Source organism: Pteronotus mesoamericanus, unplaced genomic scaffold (genome assembly GCF_021234165.1).
Source record: "Pteronotus mesoamericanus isolate MK-2021 breed Mesoamerican mustached bat unplaced genomic scaffold, CSHL_Meso_final contig_590, whole genome shotgun sequence".
Lineage (NCBI taxonomy): Eukaryota > Metazoa > Chordata > Mammalia > Chiroptera > Mormoopidae > Pteronotus > Pteronotus mesoamericanus.
This window is the reverse complement of record NW_026555207.1, coordinates 355740-378644: the sequence shown is the minus strand read 5'-3', so window position 1 is coordinate 378644 and position 22905 is coordinate 355740. Positions and strand designations below refer to the sequence as shown.

Sequence of the window (22905 nt, the reverse complement as noted above, 5' to 3'; positions counted from 1 at the left end):
TAAGCATAGTGATATCTAATGCTCTCTAATTTAAAAACTTATGGTGGTTGACTACCTCCTCCTAGGACAGCATTGAAGCTCTTTAATTTGTAATAAGAGCCAATATAATTTTGTTTCTATCTTTTTACCATTGTGTAATAGAAGCAATCAAACAACTACACAGGATTGCAAACTGTTTTAAATGCATTAAATATTTACATGACAACAGTCTACCCTTAAACTCCCAAATGACTTCATCCTATTTTCCACCTAATTCACCTCCATCCAATGACATCCTACAGCTAAATACACAGAATTACCCATTCTGTTGGGTTCCCATAGTATTTTTTTACCATTGACATGTTCACTTAGCATATTATTAAATTGGCTATAAACATATCTATCTTCTCTGTAAGATTGTTACCTCACTGTGAAAAAAAAAACAAAAAAAAAGCAATGTCCTATTCTTTTTTTCATCCTCGTTGTTCCTGACATGCTGTTTATGGACAAGAATCAAAAAGGAACCATACGGTTTGAGTGCAGTCTGAAGTTTTGATAGTGCCTGTAAACAGAAAGTGAGGTCCCAGGTCATATGCTCCAGGCATGACTACCTTAAACCGCACTGGTGTTAGCCACACAGTCTTCCACTTGCTGAGCATCCCTGGACTAGAGGACAAGCACATGTGGATTTCCATCCCCTTCTTCATCTCCTATGTCATCGCCCTGCTTAGGAACAGTCTCTTCATCTTCATTATCCTCACCAAGCGCAGCCTCCACAAACCCACGTACCTCTTCCTCTGCGTGCTGGCTGCAACAGACGTTGCCCTCTCCACGTGCACAGTACCTCAGGCCTTGGCCATCTTCTGGTTCCAAGCTGGGGAGATCTCCCTGAATCGCTGCATCACTCAGGTGTTCTTCCTCTCTTCCACTTTCATGTCTGAGTCAGGGATCTTGCTGGTGATGGCATTTGACTGCTACATTGCCATATGCTACCCACTGAGATACACCACCATTCTTACACATGCACTGATTGGGAAAATTTGTGCTGTCACCTTTCTGAGAAGTTATTATACAGTATTCCCCATAATATTTCTTCTGAAAAGACTGACTTTTTGCAGAACTAATATTCTCCCAAATACTACTTGTAAGCACATTGTCTTGGCCAAAATTTCCTGTAATGACATCCGAGTAAATATCTGGTATGGTTTTTGTCTTAATGTCAACCTTGGTCTTAGACATTGTGCTAATTATTGTTTCATATGTGCTTATTCTCTGTGCTGTCTTTCACATCCCATCCCGAGGTGCTCGCCACAAAGCTCTCAGCACATGTGGCTCCCATATCTGTGTCATCATCCTCTTCTATGGGTCTGGCATCTTCTCAGTCCTCACTCAGTGCTTTGGACACCACATCACACTTCATATTCACATTCTGCTGGCCAATGTCTACATTCTCATTCCACCTATGTTAAATCCCATCATTTATGGGATTAAGACCAAGCAGATAAGGGACCTGGTAGTTCATTTGTTGTTTCCAAAACAGAAATGACTTTTTTTATTATTTTTTATTTTTTTATTTTTGTTTATTCTATTAAAGTTGTCCCCCTTTGCCCTCCTCTGTCCAGTGACAACATGGATGGAACTAGAGATTATTAATGCCAAGTGAAATAAGCCACTTAGTGAAAGAAAAATACCATATGATCTCACTTATAAGAGGAATCTAATGAACAAAATAAACTAATGAGCTTAAAAGAACCAGAGGCATGGAAACTGGGAACAGACTGACAGCTGCCAAGGGAAAGAAATGACTTTAATAATGGAATCTAACCTTATACTTTTCTCAGTGAGCCTCACAATGCTTGAGGTTACTTTTTTTAACAGGATGCGGAGGAATAGGAATGCAGCGTAGATATTAGTTAAATGTCTCTGTGTCTTGTTTTCTTAGAGCAATTGTATCAGTAATGTGTAAGTGAATGTTTCTTACAAAGCCTTGAATAAATCATGAGCTATCAGTGTTTTGGGGGTCTTAGTTAGCCTTCTCATTCATAGAATTTAGAACTGGATCTGTTCATCTCTGTATTTCTAGACTGAAGGTTAGAATGCAATGAAGGGGAGACTGGCCTTCCCTGGAAAATTGTTCAGCTATGCTGGGAATTCTATGCTTTGAATGGTTGCACTTGTTTTATTTTTCTCATTAGGACATTTTTCTCATCATTCACCCCTGTCATATCTATCTTCATATTTTTGCTTTTATATATTATAAAATTCATCCATATCTTATATATATACCTCATTCATATATATTCATAGTATAATTTTAGCATAAATGATGAGTGTTTATGTAAATATATTTTTATTCTCTTTTACAACACAAAACATAGCAAAAGTTTACTAATCCTTATGTTCATGACATTTTTATTTATATTGTCAATTTTTAGAAGAAAAAATTTAACATGAGACCAAGTTGCACACATAAGAACAAGTATTAAACAACAAGGAACATCAAGGCTCTGGCAGAGCAAAGGTGACTCATGGCATACAGGAGTCATAAAGAGAAGATCTGAGTGACATGACTCCAAAGAAAGATCTGGAGGGTCAGCTACTGAGGCGTCAGTCTTGAGTTAATATCCCACACCACCCTCAGGCACCATCTTCCCAGGCTTGAACACTCCTATTCTTACAGCACCATCCTAGGAGTACACTAGCCTGGTTTTCCAAATTCTAGTGACACCACCCTGCCAAGCGTAAGTCTGGCAGGAAGGACTGTTGGCTGCATCCAATAGGAATCTTTGGTGTGCTCTTTTCTCTGAAGAAACTGTGCAGACACTCAGACAGGCGTTGAACTGTGATGCTTTGGAACGGGGGACAGCCTTTCTCTCCAACTGCAAGCTTGGCCAGCACCACCTCCAGTAGGAGACTGTTCTGTTCTATCTTCCCAAGTCCCAACAGCCCCACCACACTGGGCTCAGTTCTACAGGGAATAAACAGCTGCTAAGAAACGGCTGGGACCTTCGGAGCACATCTCCCTCAGAGGCTCCACTCTGGGACTCAAGTAGGCACGGCTACAGAGCTAGGGGAGGCATGGAATTTGCTCCCCTTTCAAGAGTTTGGCCGGCACCACCCCCAACAGAAGACTGTCTTGATCCGTTTTCCCAAGTCCCAGTGGCCCCACCCTACTGAGTTCAGCTCAGGGGGCCTAAGCCAACACCACTATGAACTTGGACCTCAGGAGCAAATCTTCCTCCACGGCTCTGGTACAGGGCTCAAGCAGGCATGACTATGCAGCTAAGGAAAGGCAAGGATCTCACTCCCTTCCTGTGGGCTCCAGTGGCACCACCCCAATGGAAACCTGTCTTGATCTGTTTTTCCAAGTCCCAGTGGCCTCCTCTTGCTGAGCTTGCTCCTGCAATGGGGATAGCTCGTTGTACCCAATCTGAACCTGTGGTGCACTCTTGCTGGGAAAGCTAGAGTTGAAGATTCTAGCAGAGACTGAGAGGTATAGCTCTGGAGTAGAGGCCACATTCTTTTAGCCTTCTTTTGTCTGGGAAACTCATTATTTCCCCTTCTATTTTAATTGAGAGCCTTGCTGGGTAGAGCAGCCCTGGTTGTAGGTCCTTGTGTTTCACTACTTGGAATATTTCTTGCCATTCCCTTCTGACTTGTAGCGTTTCTGTTGAGAAGTCAGCTCTTAGCCATATCGGGGCTCCCTTGTATGTTACTCCCCATTTCTCCCTTGCTGCCTTGAGGATTCTCTCTTTGTCTTTGATATTTGCCGTTTTAATGATGATGTGTCTTGGAGTGGGCCTCCTTGGGTCCCTCTTGAATGGGGCCCTCTGTGCTTCCTGGAACCATGAGATCTTTTCTCTCCTCAAATTGGGGAAATTTTCCATCATTACTTTTTCAGAGGTTCTCTATCACTTGCTCCTCATCTTCTCCTTCTGGTATCCCTATTGTGTGGATATTATTGCGTTTCAGGTTGCCCTGCATTTCTCTAAATGCCTCTTCATTCTTTTTGAGTCGTTTTTCCATTTCTTGTTCTTTCTGGAAGCTTTCTTCTCCCTTATCCTCCATCTCACTGAATCGATCCTCGGCTTCATCTAGCCTGCTTTTGATTCTTTCTACTGTGTTCTTCAATTCAGAAATGGTACTCTTCTTATCCTCTTGTGTCTTCTTGATAGTTTCTATGTCCTTTTCCATGTTTATATAGTTTGCTGTAAGATCCTGATAGTTTCTCTGCAGTTTCTCATAGATCTCTTTGAGCTGGCTGAGCTCGTTGAGCTTCCTTAGAGCCATTGTTTTGAATTCAATATCTGATAGTTCCCTTGTCTCTATTTCATTTAGCTCTCTCTGTGGGGATTCCTCCTTTCCCCTCATTTGAGGGGAACTTCTTTTTCTTCCCATTTTTGTGAGAGTCTATTATTTATTTATTTATTTATTTATTTATTTTAAATTTATTTATTTATTTTTGCTTCTGCTTCAATTGATCCATCTAGATTTCCTGACTTCGTGGATTAAACTTCTATGGTAGTAGGTGGGTCTTTTTATTTTTTTTTTTCCTTTACTTTTCTTTCTGGGCCTGCCTCTGATGATGTCAGTTGTTGACCCTATTTGACCTTGGGTTGTTTGTTTGAGCCTTCCAGGAATCTACTGTCTGTGTCTGACTCCTGTGATTGTCAATCTGGTCACTCTGTCCTCATCTGTCAGGCTTAGGCACCACAGGGCAGGGCAGTGCCTCCTGATGGTGGGACTATCGTGCCCTTATAGGCTGCTGTCACTCAGGGGAGTAGTCCGCCTGAGCCAAATGGAGATGGTGGACTGGGGAAGAGTCAGCACCAGGACTCCCCAATGCCTCTGTCTCCAGTGTCTCCTCGAGGGTCTTTGGGGAGCGCTGTGACCCCTTCCACCAGGGATCCACTATTTCTGCAGATTGCTCTGCACTCTCATGCTGGCTCACTTGAGCGCCTCCACTGCCCGGGCATTCCTGCGCTCTGGCCCCGGCTGGCACACTCTCCAGACCACTCACGCTCCCCAGCGGCCCAGGCGCGTGCCTGGCATTCGTCAGTTTAGGGTCCTCTATGGTGCGCTTTCCTGCTTTTGGCTCTTTGGGGGCATGGCCTGCCCAGGCCAAATGGAGACTACAGAAAAGGGAAGGAGTCAGCTCTGGGACTCTCCAGTTAATCCTGTCTCTAGTCTCTCCCCAAGGGTCTCTGGGCAGCTCTGTGACCCCTTCGGCTAGGGATCCACTATTTCTGCGGACTGTGTTGTATTGGCGAAGCTTCTGGCTCCAGCGCCTGCTTCTGCCTCCTCTGTTTCTGTTTTAATGGCAATTAGTAAATAATACTATTTATATTAGCACATATAAATTGACCATGAAATAGACAGTTCTTAAAATTTATTTGTGATTTTGACAAATTAAACTAAAATTTGTACATTATTCTTCATATCAATTCATAGTAAATTTTATTTTTTCCCCCTTTTAGGAACATAGTTTTATTTGGAGAGTCAGCCTATGGACCAAAAAGTCACCAGTTCAATTCCCAGTCAGGGCACTGCCTGGGTTGGGGGTTTGGTCCCCAGTCAGGGCACATATAAGAGGCAATTGATTTAAATTTCTCTCACACGTCCATGTTTCTTTCCCTGCCTTTCTCCTTCCCTTGCCCTCTCTCCAAAAATACATAAATAAAATCTTTTTTAAAAAAGAAAAATTTATATTTTTCTGTCCCATTCTTTCATTTCTTTTTGAAATCCCAACAATACATATGTTAAACCTTTGAAATTGTAGCACCAGCACCTAAGAGTCTCTTCATTTTTCCCACTCTTTTTCTCTCTTTTGTCAGCTGGATAATTCTATTTAAAGATTTAACAATCTAATTTTTGAAGCAAGATTACCTTGGTCAAAGTGTAAATGCATATGTAGTGGTCTATTTGAAATATTCCCTTTATAAAGGCCATTTTAATACTGTTTTTTTACTGTTTTTATTACAATCAATGATGTATTAAATTCCCTTTTTCTCACATCCTTGCCAGCACAGTAGACTGTCAAGCTTCTCAACATCTGACAGTCTAATACTGTCTCAGGTATGGCTGAATAATTCTTTCCTCTATTAGAGACACAAGCCAATTATCCATCATGCAGTGCAGCTTATTACTCAGTTCCTTGGATCTGTGATGGCCTCATGACTAGCATTAACCAATGGAATGGGGATGAAATATTATTAGGTCCTCTGCTCAGTGCATCTACAGTGAAATATAATCAGTCCAAACGTGATTAGATAAACAAGAGGAGATGTTGGTGTAGAGTGGACATGGAATATGAGGGATAAGAAATAATTAACAATTAAGCTATTGACTTACTTCTGTGTTGGACTTTAAGGCATTTCTTTCATTTTGGGGTGTTTTATAACTTGTTATTGTAAAAAAAAAAAAAGAAGGAAAGAAACATACAATGCAGAAACAAACAAATGAATAGCTTAATGAATTATTTATTTTAAGTCACATCTCACCCAGGTTAAGAAATAAAAATTTCTCAAACACACCTGAAGTAATGTTTGTGTGCCCAGTCCCAGGCACAATGCCCTCATTCCTGGCATAAGTAAATTTTGTAATTACATTTGTATTCAATTTTAGCAATTTGTTTCTAAATGTTGTTGCTTCTTTTTTAACAACCTTGTGAACATTTCATCCACCTTTTTTTCTTAACTGAAACCTTTCTGTTTATTCAAGAAACCACTGCATTTCCAATATAGCAAATCTAAATATGTATATCCCACTCCTCATAGTACACAATATGATATTGGGAGTCACCAATACAACTTCCAAAAGCAACTTCCCATCTCTTTAGCAAAAGTACCAACACTGGTGGTGTACTTACCACCTGGAAAATATTCTTTCACTATATTTACCTAAATCCTGATCCAACCCATTCTGCCCACTCCATGATTTTTAGTGGTGAATTTAGCTCCTGATTCTCAGGCTTCCTTACACTGTCTGCCATTAATCATAGCAACTTCAGCAACTACTAAACACCAAAAATATTCAGTGTCTTCACCTCTTCCATCACTCACTTTGTCTATGCCCTACCAGAAACACCAGCGTCTATCATTGCATTCAGAACTCCTCCACTAGAACAAAATCTGGAACAACAAATTCACCATCTTTAAAATTCCAATTTTCTAATCTTTTTTTTTTTAATTTAACTATAAAGGGCCATTTAACTATGAGGGCTCTTAAGCAATCTATTTAGCCCAAGTTCATTAGTTCTTTTCATCTTTTTTCTACAGCTTAGATTTTGTAATCCTTCACTATAATCATTCTTTATGCACCTGAGAAATTTTGCACCTCTCTCCCTCTGCCATATATGCCTTGTCTTTGTTCAAACAGACAGGAAGTCAATTAACAACCTTCTCTAACTTTCTTCTAAATGGATATTCTGGTTACAATAATACTGACTGGACAAAACATTTCTACCTTCAGAAGACCTCTCAACATTACCTACAAAACCTTCTAGTTTGCATTTTTTTTAAATATAATCCCCTAATTTTTTTAAATATAATCCCAACTGATTTTTCCACCCCTCCCTAGTCATGACCTTGCACATCCAACATCAGTGGAGGGAGGGACTTATCTTATAGAACATTGAATCAATATAAAAACACTACCAGGAAAGAAGCAATTATCGCTCTACCGCCAGCACTGCCACATACATATTATGGACCTGGCCACATGTGGTAAAAGGTAGAAAAATGAGAGTGATTTTAAATTCCTCCTTATCTCTCTTCTCCTCAAAACTTCTCTCATTTCAACTCCAACATTCTTTGTCCCATACTACACTTATACACAGCATCATCCTTTTCCAAGCTCCAGTCTTCTCAGAAACTATCATGTTAATTGGTCCCTCCAGGCTCACCCATGCTCCATCCTGCTTATACTCCATGGACAAAGAGAAGATTGTCCTATGTCCAACAACCCTGGCTCTATTTTTCCTCTGTCAATCACACATGTTTTGGTGCCACTGCTAATAGTTACTATGAAGAACGTTTCATTTACTTACAGAAAATGTCTTTGGATTTATTTTTTGAGCAATAGTACACATGTTCAAATCAGAGAACACAATGAAAGTTTTAATAAAGTTTGAATAGGAGAGAATGCTTTTCTCCATGTAATTCCTAAGGTTTGAATTATATGAAACCAAGCGGCTTAGAATGTAAATCCATCCCATGCTGAAAAAACAGAATACACCTTTTCTTTTTATTGTTGTTTTATTTCATGTCATGTCATTTGATAAGCTACTAATTGAACTGTTAATTCTTTGATGTTAATAATGAGTTTCTACTGATGTCATTTTTAAAAGACATACAATCTAAAAATAAAGACATTTAGAAGTTCAAAAATGTAACATAATACTTTCTCATTAAAGAAAAAAATTTCTAATTAATATACCATACAAAATGAGCAAAAAAAATGCTTTAAAGTGATGGACTAAAATATGTTTATTGGTTTTTTGTTGGGGGTTTTTTTTCTGAAAGTCATTAAACAAATCACTTGTCCAGCACACTTCATTATGAGCTTTGATTTGTTTATCTGGAAAGTGCAGCCTGTGGTGATAACCTCCTTACACAGTAATGTAAGCACTAAATTACTGCTTTTCTGCAAAGTACCTAGAACAGCAATCCCCACATTTGGAGTGTTTTAATGACTGTTAGCAGTCCTTGTCCTCATTTCCTATAAAATGCTCTTTTTGCTCATCTCTTGCCCAATGGAATGCCTAAAAAATTACACAAATAGCATTAAGAGAAAAGGGCTTGAAACATGAATTTGAGTCTCCCATCTTCTCAGATGGTGACTCCTTGATCAATAAAACTTTCTTTACCCCAAATTCTGATATTTTGAGTTTGGGACGTCCAAAGTGCTGGGCACAAGAGCCAGCATCTGGTAACATTTGGGAAATTTGGAGAGCCAGCCAGGAGCTGGCGCTCATAGCAGGCCGGCCCCAGAAGAGGTTTCCTTCCATGAATCCTGAGCAGCTATCAAGGCCATTTTGCCTTGGGCAGTCCAGAGGGACTTTCTCTGCCAGGTGCTGTCACCCTGGACATGTCACTCGTTTGGAATAAGAAAACGTCTTTAGACTTACGTCTATGATCAGTTTTGTTTAGGGTACATTTCTCCCTTGGGGCAAAGCCATCCACATTTTGAATTTAGTTAAGAGCCTCTATCTGAGAGTAAGATTGTTGCATTTTACCTATTTGTTTCTTTGTTTTTGATAGATTGTGTTAAGTGTATTTGTTGTATCTATATTTCTGGGTCCGAATTTTGGAAATTTGTGTCTATAACTAACAACATCGAAAATTCCAGTTCAATACCTCAGAAGAGCCCATCAGGATGCAGCCTTCAGAACTGAACTGCCTTTAGCAGATGATTCCAAAGAAATGTGAGGTCAGGGTGCAGTGGGAGGAACCAAAGAAAAAACCAATGGTACCAGAATCTAACCAAAATAGGAAAAGAAAAGATGATCTGTTATTAACTCAGACTAAGTCTCCCACTGTACCACCACTGCCTCCTTATGAGCAGATAGTCTCCTGGCCGCCTCCCCAGGGCGTGCAGGCCCTAGCAGCCAACCCTGAGTGGTCACTTAGAACTGATTATCTAGGGGCTCAGCTGCTGGGAGCCTACTTCTCCTACTGCATTATCCTCCAGACGTTTTTGGAACCATTTATTTACTTCTAAGAGAGTAAATAGTTTCTGTTTATCTGAGGCAATTATTCAATTTATTATCCTGTTGGTGTGTTATTTGTGTACCTATCTTATTTTCTGTGTACTTCACTTATTGGCTTGGAAATAAGTAAAATGGCATCTGAGGCTTCTTCCCCTCCCCCATATTCTTTGTCTCCAGACATGTGGCAGTTGCCACCTTGTGCTCAGGCTTCAGGCTGGCACCATCTTTCTCAAGGAATATCTGCCATTTTAAATTCAGGTGTTCTGAAGCCACTCTTTTTACATTCTGAGCTTTCCAATTTTTTTAAAATATTTTTTCTTTTATTGATTATAGAGATGAGGGAGGGTAGTGAGAAAGAGGAGAGAGACATCCATGTGAGGGAGAAGCATCAATCAGTTGCCTCTTGCACATGCCCTTACTGGGGACCAAATCCACAACCTAGGCATGTGCCCTGACCAGGGATCAAACCAGCAACATTTCACTTCATAGGATGGTGCCCAACCAACTGAGCCAGGGTTGAGCTTTCCAACTTTATTGGGCACACTTGCTTTCCATTTTCTGTTGCTTGTGTTTGTTAACAAGTTCACCTTAAGGGGCATTCTTGAAGGAGTGGATCTCAAACCTTTTGGAGATAAACAAATGCATTCCTTGTCTGGTCATAAATTAAAACTGAAGACATGCACATGACAGTGACCAGAGGGGAAGAGGGAGGAGGATAATGGGGGAAAGAAGAGGAAGGGACAAGTAAAGGAACATGAATAAAAGACATATGTTCATGGACAATGTGGAGGGGGAAATTGACAGTGGGATTCAGGGGGCAGAGTGAGCCAGAGAGAGCAACAGGGAAAATTGTAGGACAACTGCAATTGAACAACAATAACAAATTAGTTAATTAGGCCAACATCATCCTAATCCCAAAAACAGATAAAGACACAACAAAGAAAGAAAACTACAAGCCAATATCTCTGATGAACATAGATGCTAAAATCCTCAACAATATATTGGCAAACTTCATCCAGCAATACATTAAAAATATCATACACCATGATCAAGTGGGATTCATCCCAGGGATGCAAGGATGGTACAATATTGCCAAATCAATAAACGTAACACATTACATAAACAAAAGGAAAGACAAAAATCACATGATCATATCAATAGATGCAGAAAAAAGATTTGATAAAGTACAGCACCCATTTGTGATAAAAACACTCTGCAAAGTAGGAGTAGAGGGAGCATATCTCAATATAATAAAAGCCATATATGAGAAACCTACAACCAGCATCATATTCAAAGGGCAAAAATTAAGTTTTTCCCCTAAGATCAGTAACAAGACAAGGGTGCCTGCTTTCACCACGGTTATTCAACATAGTATTGGAAGTTCTAGCCACAGTGATCAGACAAGAAAAAGAAATAAAAGGGAACAAAATTGGAAAGGAGGAAATAAAACTGTCTCTGTTTGCAGATGACATGATAGTGTACATAGAAAACCCTGCAGGCTCCACCAAAAAACTACTAAATCTAATAAGTGAATTTGGCAAAACAGTGGGATACAAAGTCAATTTCAGAAACCGAAGGCATTTTTGTGCACCAACAATGAAATATCAGAAACAGAAATCAGGAAAACAAAATTCCACTTACTATAGCAGCAAGAAAAATTAAGTACCTAGGAACAAACTTAACCAAGGAGATAAAAGACCTGTACTCAGAAAACACAACACTGAAGAAAGAAATTATGGAAGATAAAATAAATGGAAGCATATACCGTGCTCATGGATTGGAAGGATTAACATCATTAAAATGTCCATACTACCCAAAACTATTTATAGATTCAACTGAATCCCTATTAAAATACCAACAACATATTTCACAGACATAGAGCAAACATTTCAAAAATTTATATGGAACTAAAAATGACCCTTAGTAGCCTCAGCAATCTTGAGAAAGAACGAAGTTGGAGGGATCACAATATCTGATATCAAACTATATTATAAGGCCGCTGTAATCAAAACAGTCTGGTACTGTCATAAGAACAGACACATAAATCAATGGAACAAAATAGAGAGCCCATAAATAAACCTAGGTCTCTAGTCAATTAATATTTGACAAAGTGGGCAGGAGCAAAAAACGAAGTAAAAATAACCTCTTCAATAAATGGTGTTGGGAGATCTTATATAAAAACATTTCAAAATGAAATATATGAGATCTCTGTCTATGTATATCTCTATGTTTATGTATGTCTATGTATGTACATTCTAGATATAGCATATTTCTACTACTGAATGGATTTGCTAATTTTTAATATTAAATTAGTTTAAACAATTATATGAGAGTTCTCAAAAATATAACAAAAACTAACCCAACTGCCCTTCAGAATCACATGATCTGATAAAATATTTGCTAATAAAACTGATTTTGACTTTGGTTTGGTTTGGTTAAACAGTCATATCTTTAGACTCATCAGCATTAAATAACACTTATTATACTTGGGTTCATTGGTCAAATAAATTCATGTCATCTCTGTTACAAAATTTGTCATCAAAAGTATGAGTTGGGCCCTGACCGGTGTAGCTCAGTTAGTTGGGCATCATCCCACAAAGCAAAAGGTTGCTGGTTCCATCCCTGGTCAGGGCCATCGCCTGAGTTTCAGGATCAGTCTCCTGTCAGTTGGGGCACATACAAGAGGCAACCGATCAATGTTTCTCTCTCACACTGGTGTTTCTCACCTTCTCTTCCTCCCTCCCTTCCTCCCTCTCTAAAAATAAATAAATCTTTTTTTCACTTATTGTTGTTCAGTTACATGGTCCCACCTCTTTCCCCGTTGCTCTCCCCTGCCCCACCCACCCCTCTCGCAGTCAATCCCCACCCCAGGGTCCGTGCCCTTGAGTCCTCTGTTCCTGTTCCTTGACTTGCCCCTTCTCCGTCTTTCTTTCCTTATCACCCTCTCCCCTCCCCTCTGATCACTGTCAGTTTGTTCTTTATTTCCATGTCTCTGGTTCTAAAAATAAATAAATCTTTTAAAAATATATTTAAAAATATAACTTGGGACAATAAAATTTTCATAAGTAATTTAAACTTAATTTTAGAAGCAAGTGAAACAAATAAATGTAAATGGTATCTAAAAGGTTTTTTAGGTTAAATTTTTAGCAAGAACTATATTCTACATGCACTTAAATGGTTTTCTGAATTTATTTGGTAACTTGAAATTATTAAATATCTAGATATTACCAAATAACCAAAAATACTGAAGTATTAGTTGCTAGATTAAGTCTAAGTTTACAAACTTCTGGCTTCATACTAAAAAAAACTGAAAGGTAAATGTGGATCTGTTAGTAAATATCTTTTACTTTATTTAAAAAACACATGTTTCTGAAAAATTGTAAATAGTTGCCAACAAAAGCCTATGGTTCTAAATATTATGAAATAGATTCATAAATCAGCCAATCTAAAGAATGTTAACTGCTTACTTTTTTGCTGTCAGTAAAAATTAAGGATTTAAGGCTTAAGAATTCTAATATGGAAAAGATAATATGTCCTTAGTAAAAGAACATATTAGGTGTGGATATACATTTTAGAAATTTTAAGTGGTTTGTCCTTAAAATAATTTTTAAATCAGTAGGAAAAAAAACATCTAGGATGGACTAGTAAAGCTGTAGAAATTTACTCAGGCAAACGTGGCATCTCTCTCTCTCTCTCTCTCTCTCTCTCTCTGTCTCCCCCGCCCTACCTCCATTCCTTCCTCCCCCCTTCCTCCTAATCTACCTCCCTCCCTCCCTCTTGCATTGACAGTTGAATATGCATATCTTGTAACATTCTTGATGAACTTGCTCCAGAAACACAATTTATGAGCTATTTCCTAGTGTTTCAGTTTACCACTAACATTACTACCCACCAGTCTACAGACCACACCATGAATAGCTACAGATGCTGAAAACTCTGATCCTCTTCCAAAGTTATTTCTGATTTGGGAAAAACATGTGAACTGCCTGCTCTTGGATTTTTTTGGTCTTGATCCCATAAATGATGGGATTCAGCATAGGTGGAGCCAGAATGTAGACATTAGCCAACAAGATATGGATATGAGGAGGAATGTGACGTCCAAACCTCTGAGTAAGAGTTGTGAAGATGGCAGGCCCATAAAAGAGAGTGATGATGCAGACATGGGAGCCACATGTGTTGAGAGCTTTCTGACGAGCATCTTGGGAAGACATGTGGAAGACAGCATGAAGAATCAGCACATAAGAAACAAAAATTAACAGAACATCTAAAACCACTGTCAATATTATTACAAAAAACCCATACCAGATGTTCACTCGAATGTCATTACAAGCATATTTGGCCAAGCCAATGTGTTCACAAAAGGTATGTGGAATAATATTATTTTGACAGAAAGTCAACCTTTTCAAAAGAAATATTATGGGGAAAATTGTACAGTAACTTCTCAAAAAGATGATAACACCAATTTTCCCAATCAATGTACGTGTAAGAATAGCGGTGTATCTCAGTGGGTAGCATATAGCAATGTAGCGGTCAAACGCCATCACCAGCAAGATCCCTGATTCACACATGAAAGTGCAGTGAAGGATGAAGAACTGAGTGATGCAGCGATCCAGAGAGATCTCCCCAGCATGGAACCAGAAGATGGCCAAAGCCTGCGGCACTGTGCATGTAGAAATGATAATGTCTGCTCCTGCCAGCATGCAGAGGAAGAAGTACATGGGTTCATGGAGGCTGCTCTTTGTAATGATGATGATAAGCAGGCTGTTCCCAAGTAGGGCAATGACATAGGAGATGAAGAAGGGGATGGAGATCCACATGTGCTGGTTCTCTAGGCCAGGGATGCCCAGCAAGTGGAAGACTGTGTGGCTAACACCAGTGTGGTTTAAGGTAGCCATGTGCGGAGAGACTACCAGAGACATCACTTCTTATTCACAGGCACAGAGGAAAACACAGTATTTCCTGTAATAATATTTCCAATGGCACAAAGAACTTTTAGCATATTCCACACTTTCATCTTCTTTGAATATGCAGATAACGAGAAACATAAAAGGTCAATAGAATATAATCTCTGTTTCAATGGGTGATAGTCTAATTAAAAAGTAATCATACTCCTACAAACAGTGGACCATGAAAAGACAAAGGAAATTATTCTATGTATCTGAGAAGGCTGTAACAAGTATTTACTGAATGTGAAGAACTTGAACCTGACTTTATGGTGGGTACTTTATCATAAAGAGAATAATAAAAAGGAAGGGAAGCAGCAAAGGGAAACAAAGTATAAGCATGTTCATGAAATAGTTTGTTTTGCTCTGGGTGGCTGTGCATAGGAAATACTGAAGAAAGCAGAGTAGATGCTGCTCTGGCAATCTTGGTCTAATTGATGAAAGTGAGATTTTAAATCTCTCTGGCTTCACCATACAATTTGCTCCCTTGTTTAGAAAGTAGAGGGAACTTTAAGAGGTTAGCGTGGACTAGGCCTGTGTGCCTGAGGTGAGGCATTGCTCATGCTCATACCTTAAGGAACTAAGTGCATAAATGACTGAAATTTTAAGGTAAGACAATATTGTTAGGAGGAGATGTGCATGATTTTTAGAAACTTTTTCTTCAGATGGAAATTCTATCATTTAGTTCTTAGTGTACATTCATTCATTCATTCTGTCATTTAGGAGGCAGAAACTATTCTTCAGGTACCATATTACAAACTGGGAATATAGGGAAAAAATGGAAATTTGACAGAATCCTATGAACTTATGGTTTGAGATAGCAACAAATTTGTAAGCAGACAAGCTGAAGAGTTGAAGACCAATGTTAATTCCCCCTAATAAAATAGTATTTTTTTAAATATCTACTTTAGTAATTAAATTACATCTCATGCTCATTAACATTATTCTTTCCACTCCACTTCCCACTTGGTGCCCATAATTTTTCTTTCTGGGGAGGAAAATCAGCTCCAATAACCATTCTCCAGTGCTAGAGGAATATGTTCTGCTTTCTGAGTTACCTGTCAAAGGGATCCAATCAGCTGGCCTAAGTTAGGGCACTGTCTTCTGCAGAGTGTATGGCTACTTTAAGAAAAAGTTCTCTCCAATGAGAGCAGCTAACCTCCTGCATGAAAAAAAGTGGAATGGGCACTAGAGGGGTGTGAAGGCTGGTACATGCACCACACACCTGATTGGAAAGTAAAGGAGAAAAAAATGGCAAGAAGAGACCACAGAAGACACAAATCAACAAATGTAGAGCTGTAAAGGTGGAAAGATTATGGAAGCTGGTGATGGCTATGTGTCTGAGGAAAGGGAGCAGCAGAGCAAATTTTATTAATTGGAGCCAAAGAGGGAGGCCAGGGAGCTCAGAGATTGAGGGTTTGCCTGTTCAATTGGTCGCCTAACCAAGTTATTTATCTAAAAGGCCCACTCAAGTCTCCTCCCCCAATATTCTTGTCTCACACCTGCCCAAGATGTCCTGGTTTACTTCCCAAGTCCTGCTTTGGGAAACCCAGCACCGATCCTTGCCATGCTCAGCACTCTTCTCATATTTGCCAGGAGAGGTCTGTAGACTAGTATTTATTTTCTCATGCCCAGTCTAATTATTAAGACATTTGTCATATATTGGATTACTTCTCTTTATTTGCCAAACTTCACTAACCTCAGTTACCCACTCAGTATCCCTTCCCACACCTTACCCTCCACTTCGGCTGTAACCAACCAGACAGATGCCTCTTGTCTTTCCCACACTGTGTTCATTTGTATCGACAACATCCAAGAGTCCTCTGCCTCTGGCCTATCTTGAACATTACACCAGTTCAGTCCATGCCCTAACCCTGGAACCACCCCACCCACAGGTGTCTATTTCACTCACCAGCCTTTATTGAGTCTTCAGGAACAGATGTGACATTGGAGATGAAATTCAGCTTGTTGGAGGTCAGGCAGTTGGGTTATCTATTCTCGTTCATGAGAGGCCTGAAGGAAGCACTTGCATCAGGTCCCCAGGGACACAGCTGTCTCCACCAGCCTCACCCTCTTCCCAAATGGCCTTGATCCTAGGTCTGTTTCCCCCTTGCCTAGAACTCCTCCTGAATATTTATTCTCCTACTATACCTCACAAACTCTGAGATCCATCTCACACCAGATGTTCACATTTATGATGTTTTACTATTAAAAAACCTCTCCCATCTAAACCAGCTTTGCTACAAGCCTGTTTTAATACTTACATTAGCATTCAATATTGAATTAAATTAATACTAATGTTATTTATAATCTGTAATATTAATGCATGCAATTAATTTGTAAAGATAATGTTCAAGTTTTCACTCTTCATGTAAAGGATGATGTTGCTGTTATAGTCACAACTGGAGTGGTCATAAGATTCATTTTCATATCCATAAATAATGACTTTTAATTCTTTTCTAAGAGTACATAAATGTCTGTGCACAACCGGTAAAAGATATATGATTACTGGAATTTGTGACATATTTTTTATTTCATTTGCCTGCCTGTTGTATCCTTCTGTTTAGTGCTTGGCCACCAAAACTAATACCACATTTATGGTTGCTGGAAAAAGTTATTTTGTTTTCTTTATATTCTTTTGTAAATATTTTATCTAATTTTATTCATCCTGAATGTAGAGTGTGAAATTTTTTCAACTTGGAAATAACTATATTCTTATTATAAAAGTAGTATTGTACCTTATTTGTAAAAAATCAGATAATAAAACAGGAAAAACAAAGTAAGTGTGCATTTAGAAAAAAATGTGTGCTTTAATATAAGTACGTTCAAGGATATTATCTCAGCTAATCTTCTATACTTTAGGCTCTTCTAAAAATCTCACTAAATTATTATTAATTAAATAATTATATAAGATTAATGCATTTTACTTATTTATTATACATGTCTTTGTGGGTATAATTAGCTCATATGTTCATCTCACACTCAATGCTTAAGGAGTGCAATGAGCATCTATTAAGACAGAAGCATATACAGGTTTCAGAAGTAATCAGATTCTGTGAGAAGCCCATTGTTGTGACAGTCTCAAGATATAATTCTGCTTTGTGCACTACCTTATAGGCAAACAGATGATATTTGCTGAATTTTGTATTTCTCAGAAATTTGAAGATCTATTTATAATAAATCTAAAATGACCAATAAATGCTCAGAAATGCATTGCACTCTCTTATAAAGTTAAGCCCACCTCTCTCTTCTCAGTGTCAGTAGGTCTAGATTAACAGCCATAATTGTGCTGTGGCCAGTGAACACTTGATGACTCATTGGCTGAAGCTAATAAATGAAAACCATGGGCAGCTAAGTCCTGGAGAAATAGATCTAAACATTTTACATAACTATATAAATGAGTCTTTTTTCAGACCCAGAGTGGCACAAATTATCACGTAAAACTAATCCACTGGTATAAAATTTCAGTGATATTAAATGAATAAGTTGTAGACATCTGCTGTACACATTATACCTATTAATAGCAATAAATACTGTATTGTGCATTTAAAAATCTTTTAACAGAACAGGTCTCATGTTAAGTGCCTTACCACAGTAAAAATAAACCTTAATATAAGTTTTCCAAACCAATGCAGGGTAGCAGAAGGAGGTGAAATAGAGTGGGACAGGAGAAACCTCACAGTCAGAAAACAAATTTTACAGTTCCAGGTCAGAGACCAACAATCTGTAGACTAAAATGAACAAGATATATTTCACGGATATGAGCAAGCATTTATGCTGATGATCAGAAGTTGCCTGGACTCCACCGACGTGCAGTTATCTGTGTAATTAAGGACCTCCTCACTAGTGCCTTGGCACTGCACACATGCCTAGAGATAGAATCAGCCTTGGTAAGAAAGGAGGAGAGGAGGCACCCTGAACTGACTGAGAAAATCTTGAATTGACAAGGTTACTTTATTCAAAAATGACTAGCTTGAACTTTTGACATTAGGTAGGAAAAGGCCTTAATATAAAAACCATATTTTGAAAAATGAAATATAAATAAAAACTGTATTTAATGAGAACTATGTTTAGCCTAGTGTCTAAGCATGCAGCTTCAGAGGTCGGCTGCCCAAGTTTACATCCAGCCTCCACATTACTAACTGCAGAAGTACGTTAGCTAATCTTCCTATGCTTCAGTTTCCCAGTCGGAAACTAAGATAATAGAACCTACTGCAGACAATTGTTAGGATTAAAAGTTAATACATACAGAATGGTCAACCCACATTAATCACTTAATAAATATCAGTTATATACAGGGGTTGGCAGAAGTAGGTTTATTGCTGTGAGTACGCAAAACTTGGAGTTTATTCTTATATTATCGTTCATTTAACCTGCATATCTTTTTCCATACAACCAAATGTAAACCTAGTTTTGGCCACCCTTGACTGATATATATTGGTCACAAAAAATAAAAAATACATTTTTTTTTACTTCAAGATTTCATTGTCTAAAATATCATACTTTTGAGAGAAGAGAACCTAGTCCACACTTTTAAAATACCACCCTGTAGCTCATCCTATACCATAAACCTTTTGGACCAGAATTTTATTGTGTGTCTATAACAAAAGTATGTAAAAGGTGATGTATGTACACACATGAGAAAGGCTGGCCCCTTATCCTGTCATCAATGCACTGATATGGGCACAGGTAGGACTCTCTAGTTTGCTAGAGGATGCCAGACTCCAGAGAAAAGCCAGACAAGAGCTCTGCTAAGCAGGAAAGCTGCTTAGAAATTGACAGAGACAATCACCTGATGTTGGGCTTGCAAGAAAACCCAACCATCTATGGAAGACCTTTAAAACAAGCTTGGGAGCTATGCGGATACCTGTCGCTGACAACTTGTCCTTCAACGACATAGGTTCAGTCACACCCATGTCATTGGAGCCAAAGCGCTGCAATGTGATTTCCATAAGGGCAGGAGTTAGTCTTTTCTGCTCACTGCTACATCGCCAGTGCGGAAAAGAGTGCCTAACACATGGTGGCAGCTCAACAAACATTTGCTGAATGAATGAATATATTCAAGTTGTGCATTTGAGGATCACTTCCTTAGAGGGAGAAAACAGGTTGTGATAGGTATTAACTACCTTTCAGAAAAGTTTTCAGAATTCATCCTCACGCAAAAGCAGAAATTGAAGATTTTGAAGTCACAGATAATAGGATCACACCTTTATTTCAAAACGTAATTTTGAGAGCCAGGGGAAAAGAAAATAGTGATGGAAGGGAGATGGTACAGAGAGAGAAAAAATAGTAAAGTCATTGATCAGTTCATAAATTGCATTTATCACTTTTTGTTAAAAAAAAAAAAATGATCCTGAGGTATAACAGGCTTCCTTAAAGGTCATTATGTCAAAGAATTTACAAAATTTAAAGTAGCTGTGAAAAATTTTACATTTATAGCCACAAGATCATAAATTAGGATTCAGACTCTGAATACATATGCTGGACTTAGGAGTCAGTGCTCCCCTTACCCTCACCCAGTACTGGCGTAGACTTGTCAAGCATTGATAAACCCAAGGGAAGGGAGATCTTTAAAGTTTAAATGTGAGCCCATGGAGCATGAAATACAGAGGGAAGAAAAGGACTAATGAGCAACTTGTCCCCAGCCCAATTCCAAGATAACAAGAAGAAGTGAAGGAAGATGACTTTCATGGTAAGATTTTGGACCATTAAACTTAATGATGTGGAGCTAAAGATATACAGTAGATAGAAGACGCCCTGCCCTGGACAGTGCTGCACGCAGCCTAGCAGCACAGTGAATGCAGTACTACTTGGCACCTTGAGATCTTATTGAGTGCCCTCTGAGTAAGGCAATGGTGTTCTCATTGGTGTACTGAGCGAGGCTCTGTCCCACAGAGTCTCCCTGGTCACTGTGAATGAAGAAATAAACTGTACCAGACACGATTTCCCTGTCAGGAGAGGGGGCGGAGATTCCCTCCAGTGGGAGAATGCCCCAGCCCTTCTCTTGACATGGCTTTTTATTGAGTTTAACTCTTCTAGGGATACTTAGCATACACATAAAGCTTATCAATCAATGTTAAACAATAATGATTAAAGGAAGGAGATACGGTTTAAAGATAACAGTAAAGGGATTACAAGAGTCTTTCTGAGTCAGGGTCTGGTAGACAGAGCGATGCCCATTCAGCCCTGAAACCTGGGAAAATGATCTCATCCTATGCTCGGACCTCAAACACCAGTACTCATAAACTGGAGGGCATTCTTAGCAAAGCAGGTTTCAGAGGATTTAATGCTTTCCTTTTCGAGGCCTAATTGCCCCCGGGAACTGCCTGATCCAGTTTAGGGCTATACCTGCCTCTAGCATTTTTTTCAAGCCTGAATCAGGCGGGTGGAGCAGACAGCCAAGAGATAGGAGACTTCTTTCAGATAGAATGAGGACACTGACCGTGACAAAGCTGAGGGATGAGAGTCTTTTGCCCCTTCTCCATGTCCCTCATGTCCTTCCCTGATGGTCCCTATGCAACTGTGCCACCTTAGGTTGCCCCTGCCATCAAGGGATCTTATCCATCATTGACTAACCAGCCATCCTCTGGGGCCAAGCAGGGTGATGTGAGGAGGCAGGGGCTGCACCCCTGCCAGGGGGACAGGTTTTGTCTCCCCAGTGGCCTGTTTTCCCAATGCCTCCTCGCTCAGTTCCAGCCTTGGGGCCCTCTGGCCTGTCGGCGAGGCTACTGTCCCTGAAACCAGGTGGGACGGTTCCCAACAATGTACCTGTTTTATCACCAATATAACCCCAAGGATCAGGAGAAGGAACAGGTGAGTCAAGGAACATGGTAGAGAGCCAATTCAGAAATGTGCTATCCAGCTGACCAAGGTGACTGGGGTGTCTAGAAATTCAATCTGCAAAACTAGCCCTTGAGAAACCATAAAAAAAGTATATCTCAGTGCCATCCTTTGACTGAGAAAAAGGACAAAGAATTTATTGTCTGACCGAAGCTCCCCATAAGGTGTTGACTCCTATAATTCTGAGTCTCTGTGCATGGGCGTGACCCAGAAGGAGATCTGTGGCAATGTCACCAAAGAAACACCACAGTGGGAAGTTTGATACCTATGGAGAGGATAACCAAGAGAAAATTATTTTTGTGTCATGTGAACATCTATTGGCTCATTTCCAAGTACTAAAATTAGGTAAACTAATAAACATCTTAAGTATAAGAATTATTGTGGAAAGAATTATTTGTTTTATTTATTTGATTAAGCTTAAAGTAATGCAGCTTAAGAGTTGGAAGATCCAACAGGAAAAAGATACTTAATGTCAAATTAAGTCATCATTGTTTCATTTGAGTTGTTGCTTTTTATTTACAATTCCAAATCCTTAACAATAATATAACATTCATTTTCTTACTCAGGTTTTGAATTCAGCTTTGGGGAAATAGATAAAATTAATAAGTAAAGTTATCTACAGGTAAAGATGCAATATACTTTTATAATTAATAAACCCTTATAAATAAATATACCACTCAAAGTTAGCAAAAGAAAATTATTTTTAAAACTGATGCCCAGTAGTTCTAATTTCAATTTACTTTATTGTGGGACAAATGAAATCCCAGGAGATCCCAAACAGGCGTGCCAATGAAGAAGCATCCACGCTCACCTTCCCAGGGCCTCTTATTGTTTTGTTATCAGACAGGCACTGGCCTGAAGTGGGTCTGCCTCAGGCTGACCTGCAGTGTGTAGATTCTTGATTCATGTAGGAAAGACTTCACAACCCAAGTCCAGGTGATTTTGAGAGTAGGTTTATTAAAGCTGGAAACTGAATCAAAGGAAGGCCTTAGGGTAGAAGTAACAGGAGAGTCTAGGCAGTGCTCTGCTTTGGCTCCCTGGAAGCATTGTAGGAAAGAGCCAAGACAGGGCCGCTTTTAGTTCACTGGGAAGTCAGAGAAAAAGGGGGCCTTGGAGACAGGGTTAGGGGGTAAGCCCAGGTGGAGCTGCTGCTGCCCAATGCTCCCCTGGCTGCAAGTATCGAAGGGACACTTGGAGTTTAGGAAGTAGTAAAAATTTCATTTCCAGGAGAGGGCATGAGCCTTCTCTAGAGTGAGCCTGCCTTGAGTCTTTGTCCTGAGGGCTTTTTATCTTTATTCTGCAGGTGAGAATCTTAGGGAAGGGTTTCAGCAGAATATTCATCAGCTTTCCAGGTGCATTTTTAATATGCTGATGCATCAAAATGAGCACATAGTGGGGTTTGGGAATATCCTTTGGTCTGTTCTACTGTTTTAC

At 39.3% G+C, this 22905-nt stretch overlaps 2 protein-coding genes across 2 annotated transcripts; one reads left to right on the top strand and one right to left on the bottom strand.

Annotated features, from left to right (window-relative positions):
• The first annotated feature begins 582 nt into the window (after window positions 1–582).
• Window positions 583–1525, top strand: LOC129076363 (olfactory receptor 52B4-like). The gene is given in 2 exon segments (XM_054580534.1): window positions 583–1187; window positions 1189–1525. Coding segments are annotated over 2 exon segments (942 nt in total).
• Window positions 1526–13641: 12116 nt separating this feature from the next.
• LOC129076362 (olfactory receptor 52B4-like) lies at window positions 13642–14607 on the bottom strand. Its single transcript, XM_054580533.1, has one exon. It carries the CDS (start codon window positions 14605–14607, stop codon window positions 13642–13644), a length of 966 nt encoding a protein of 321 aa, XP_054436508.1.
• Window positions 14608–22905: the final 8298 nt, after the last annotated feature.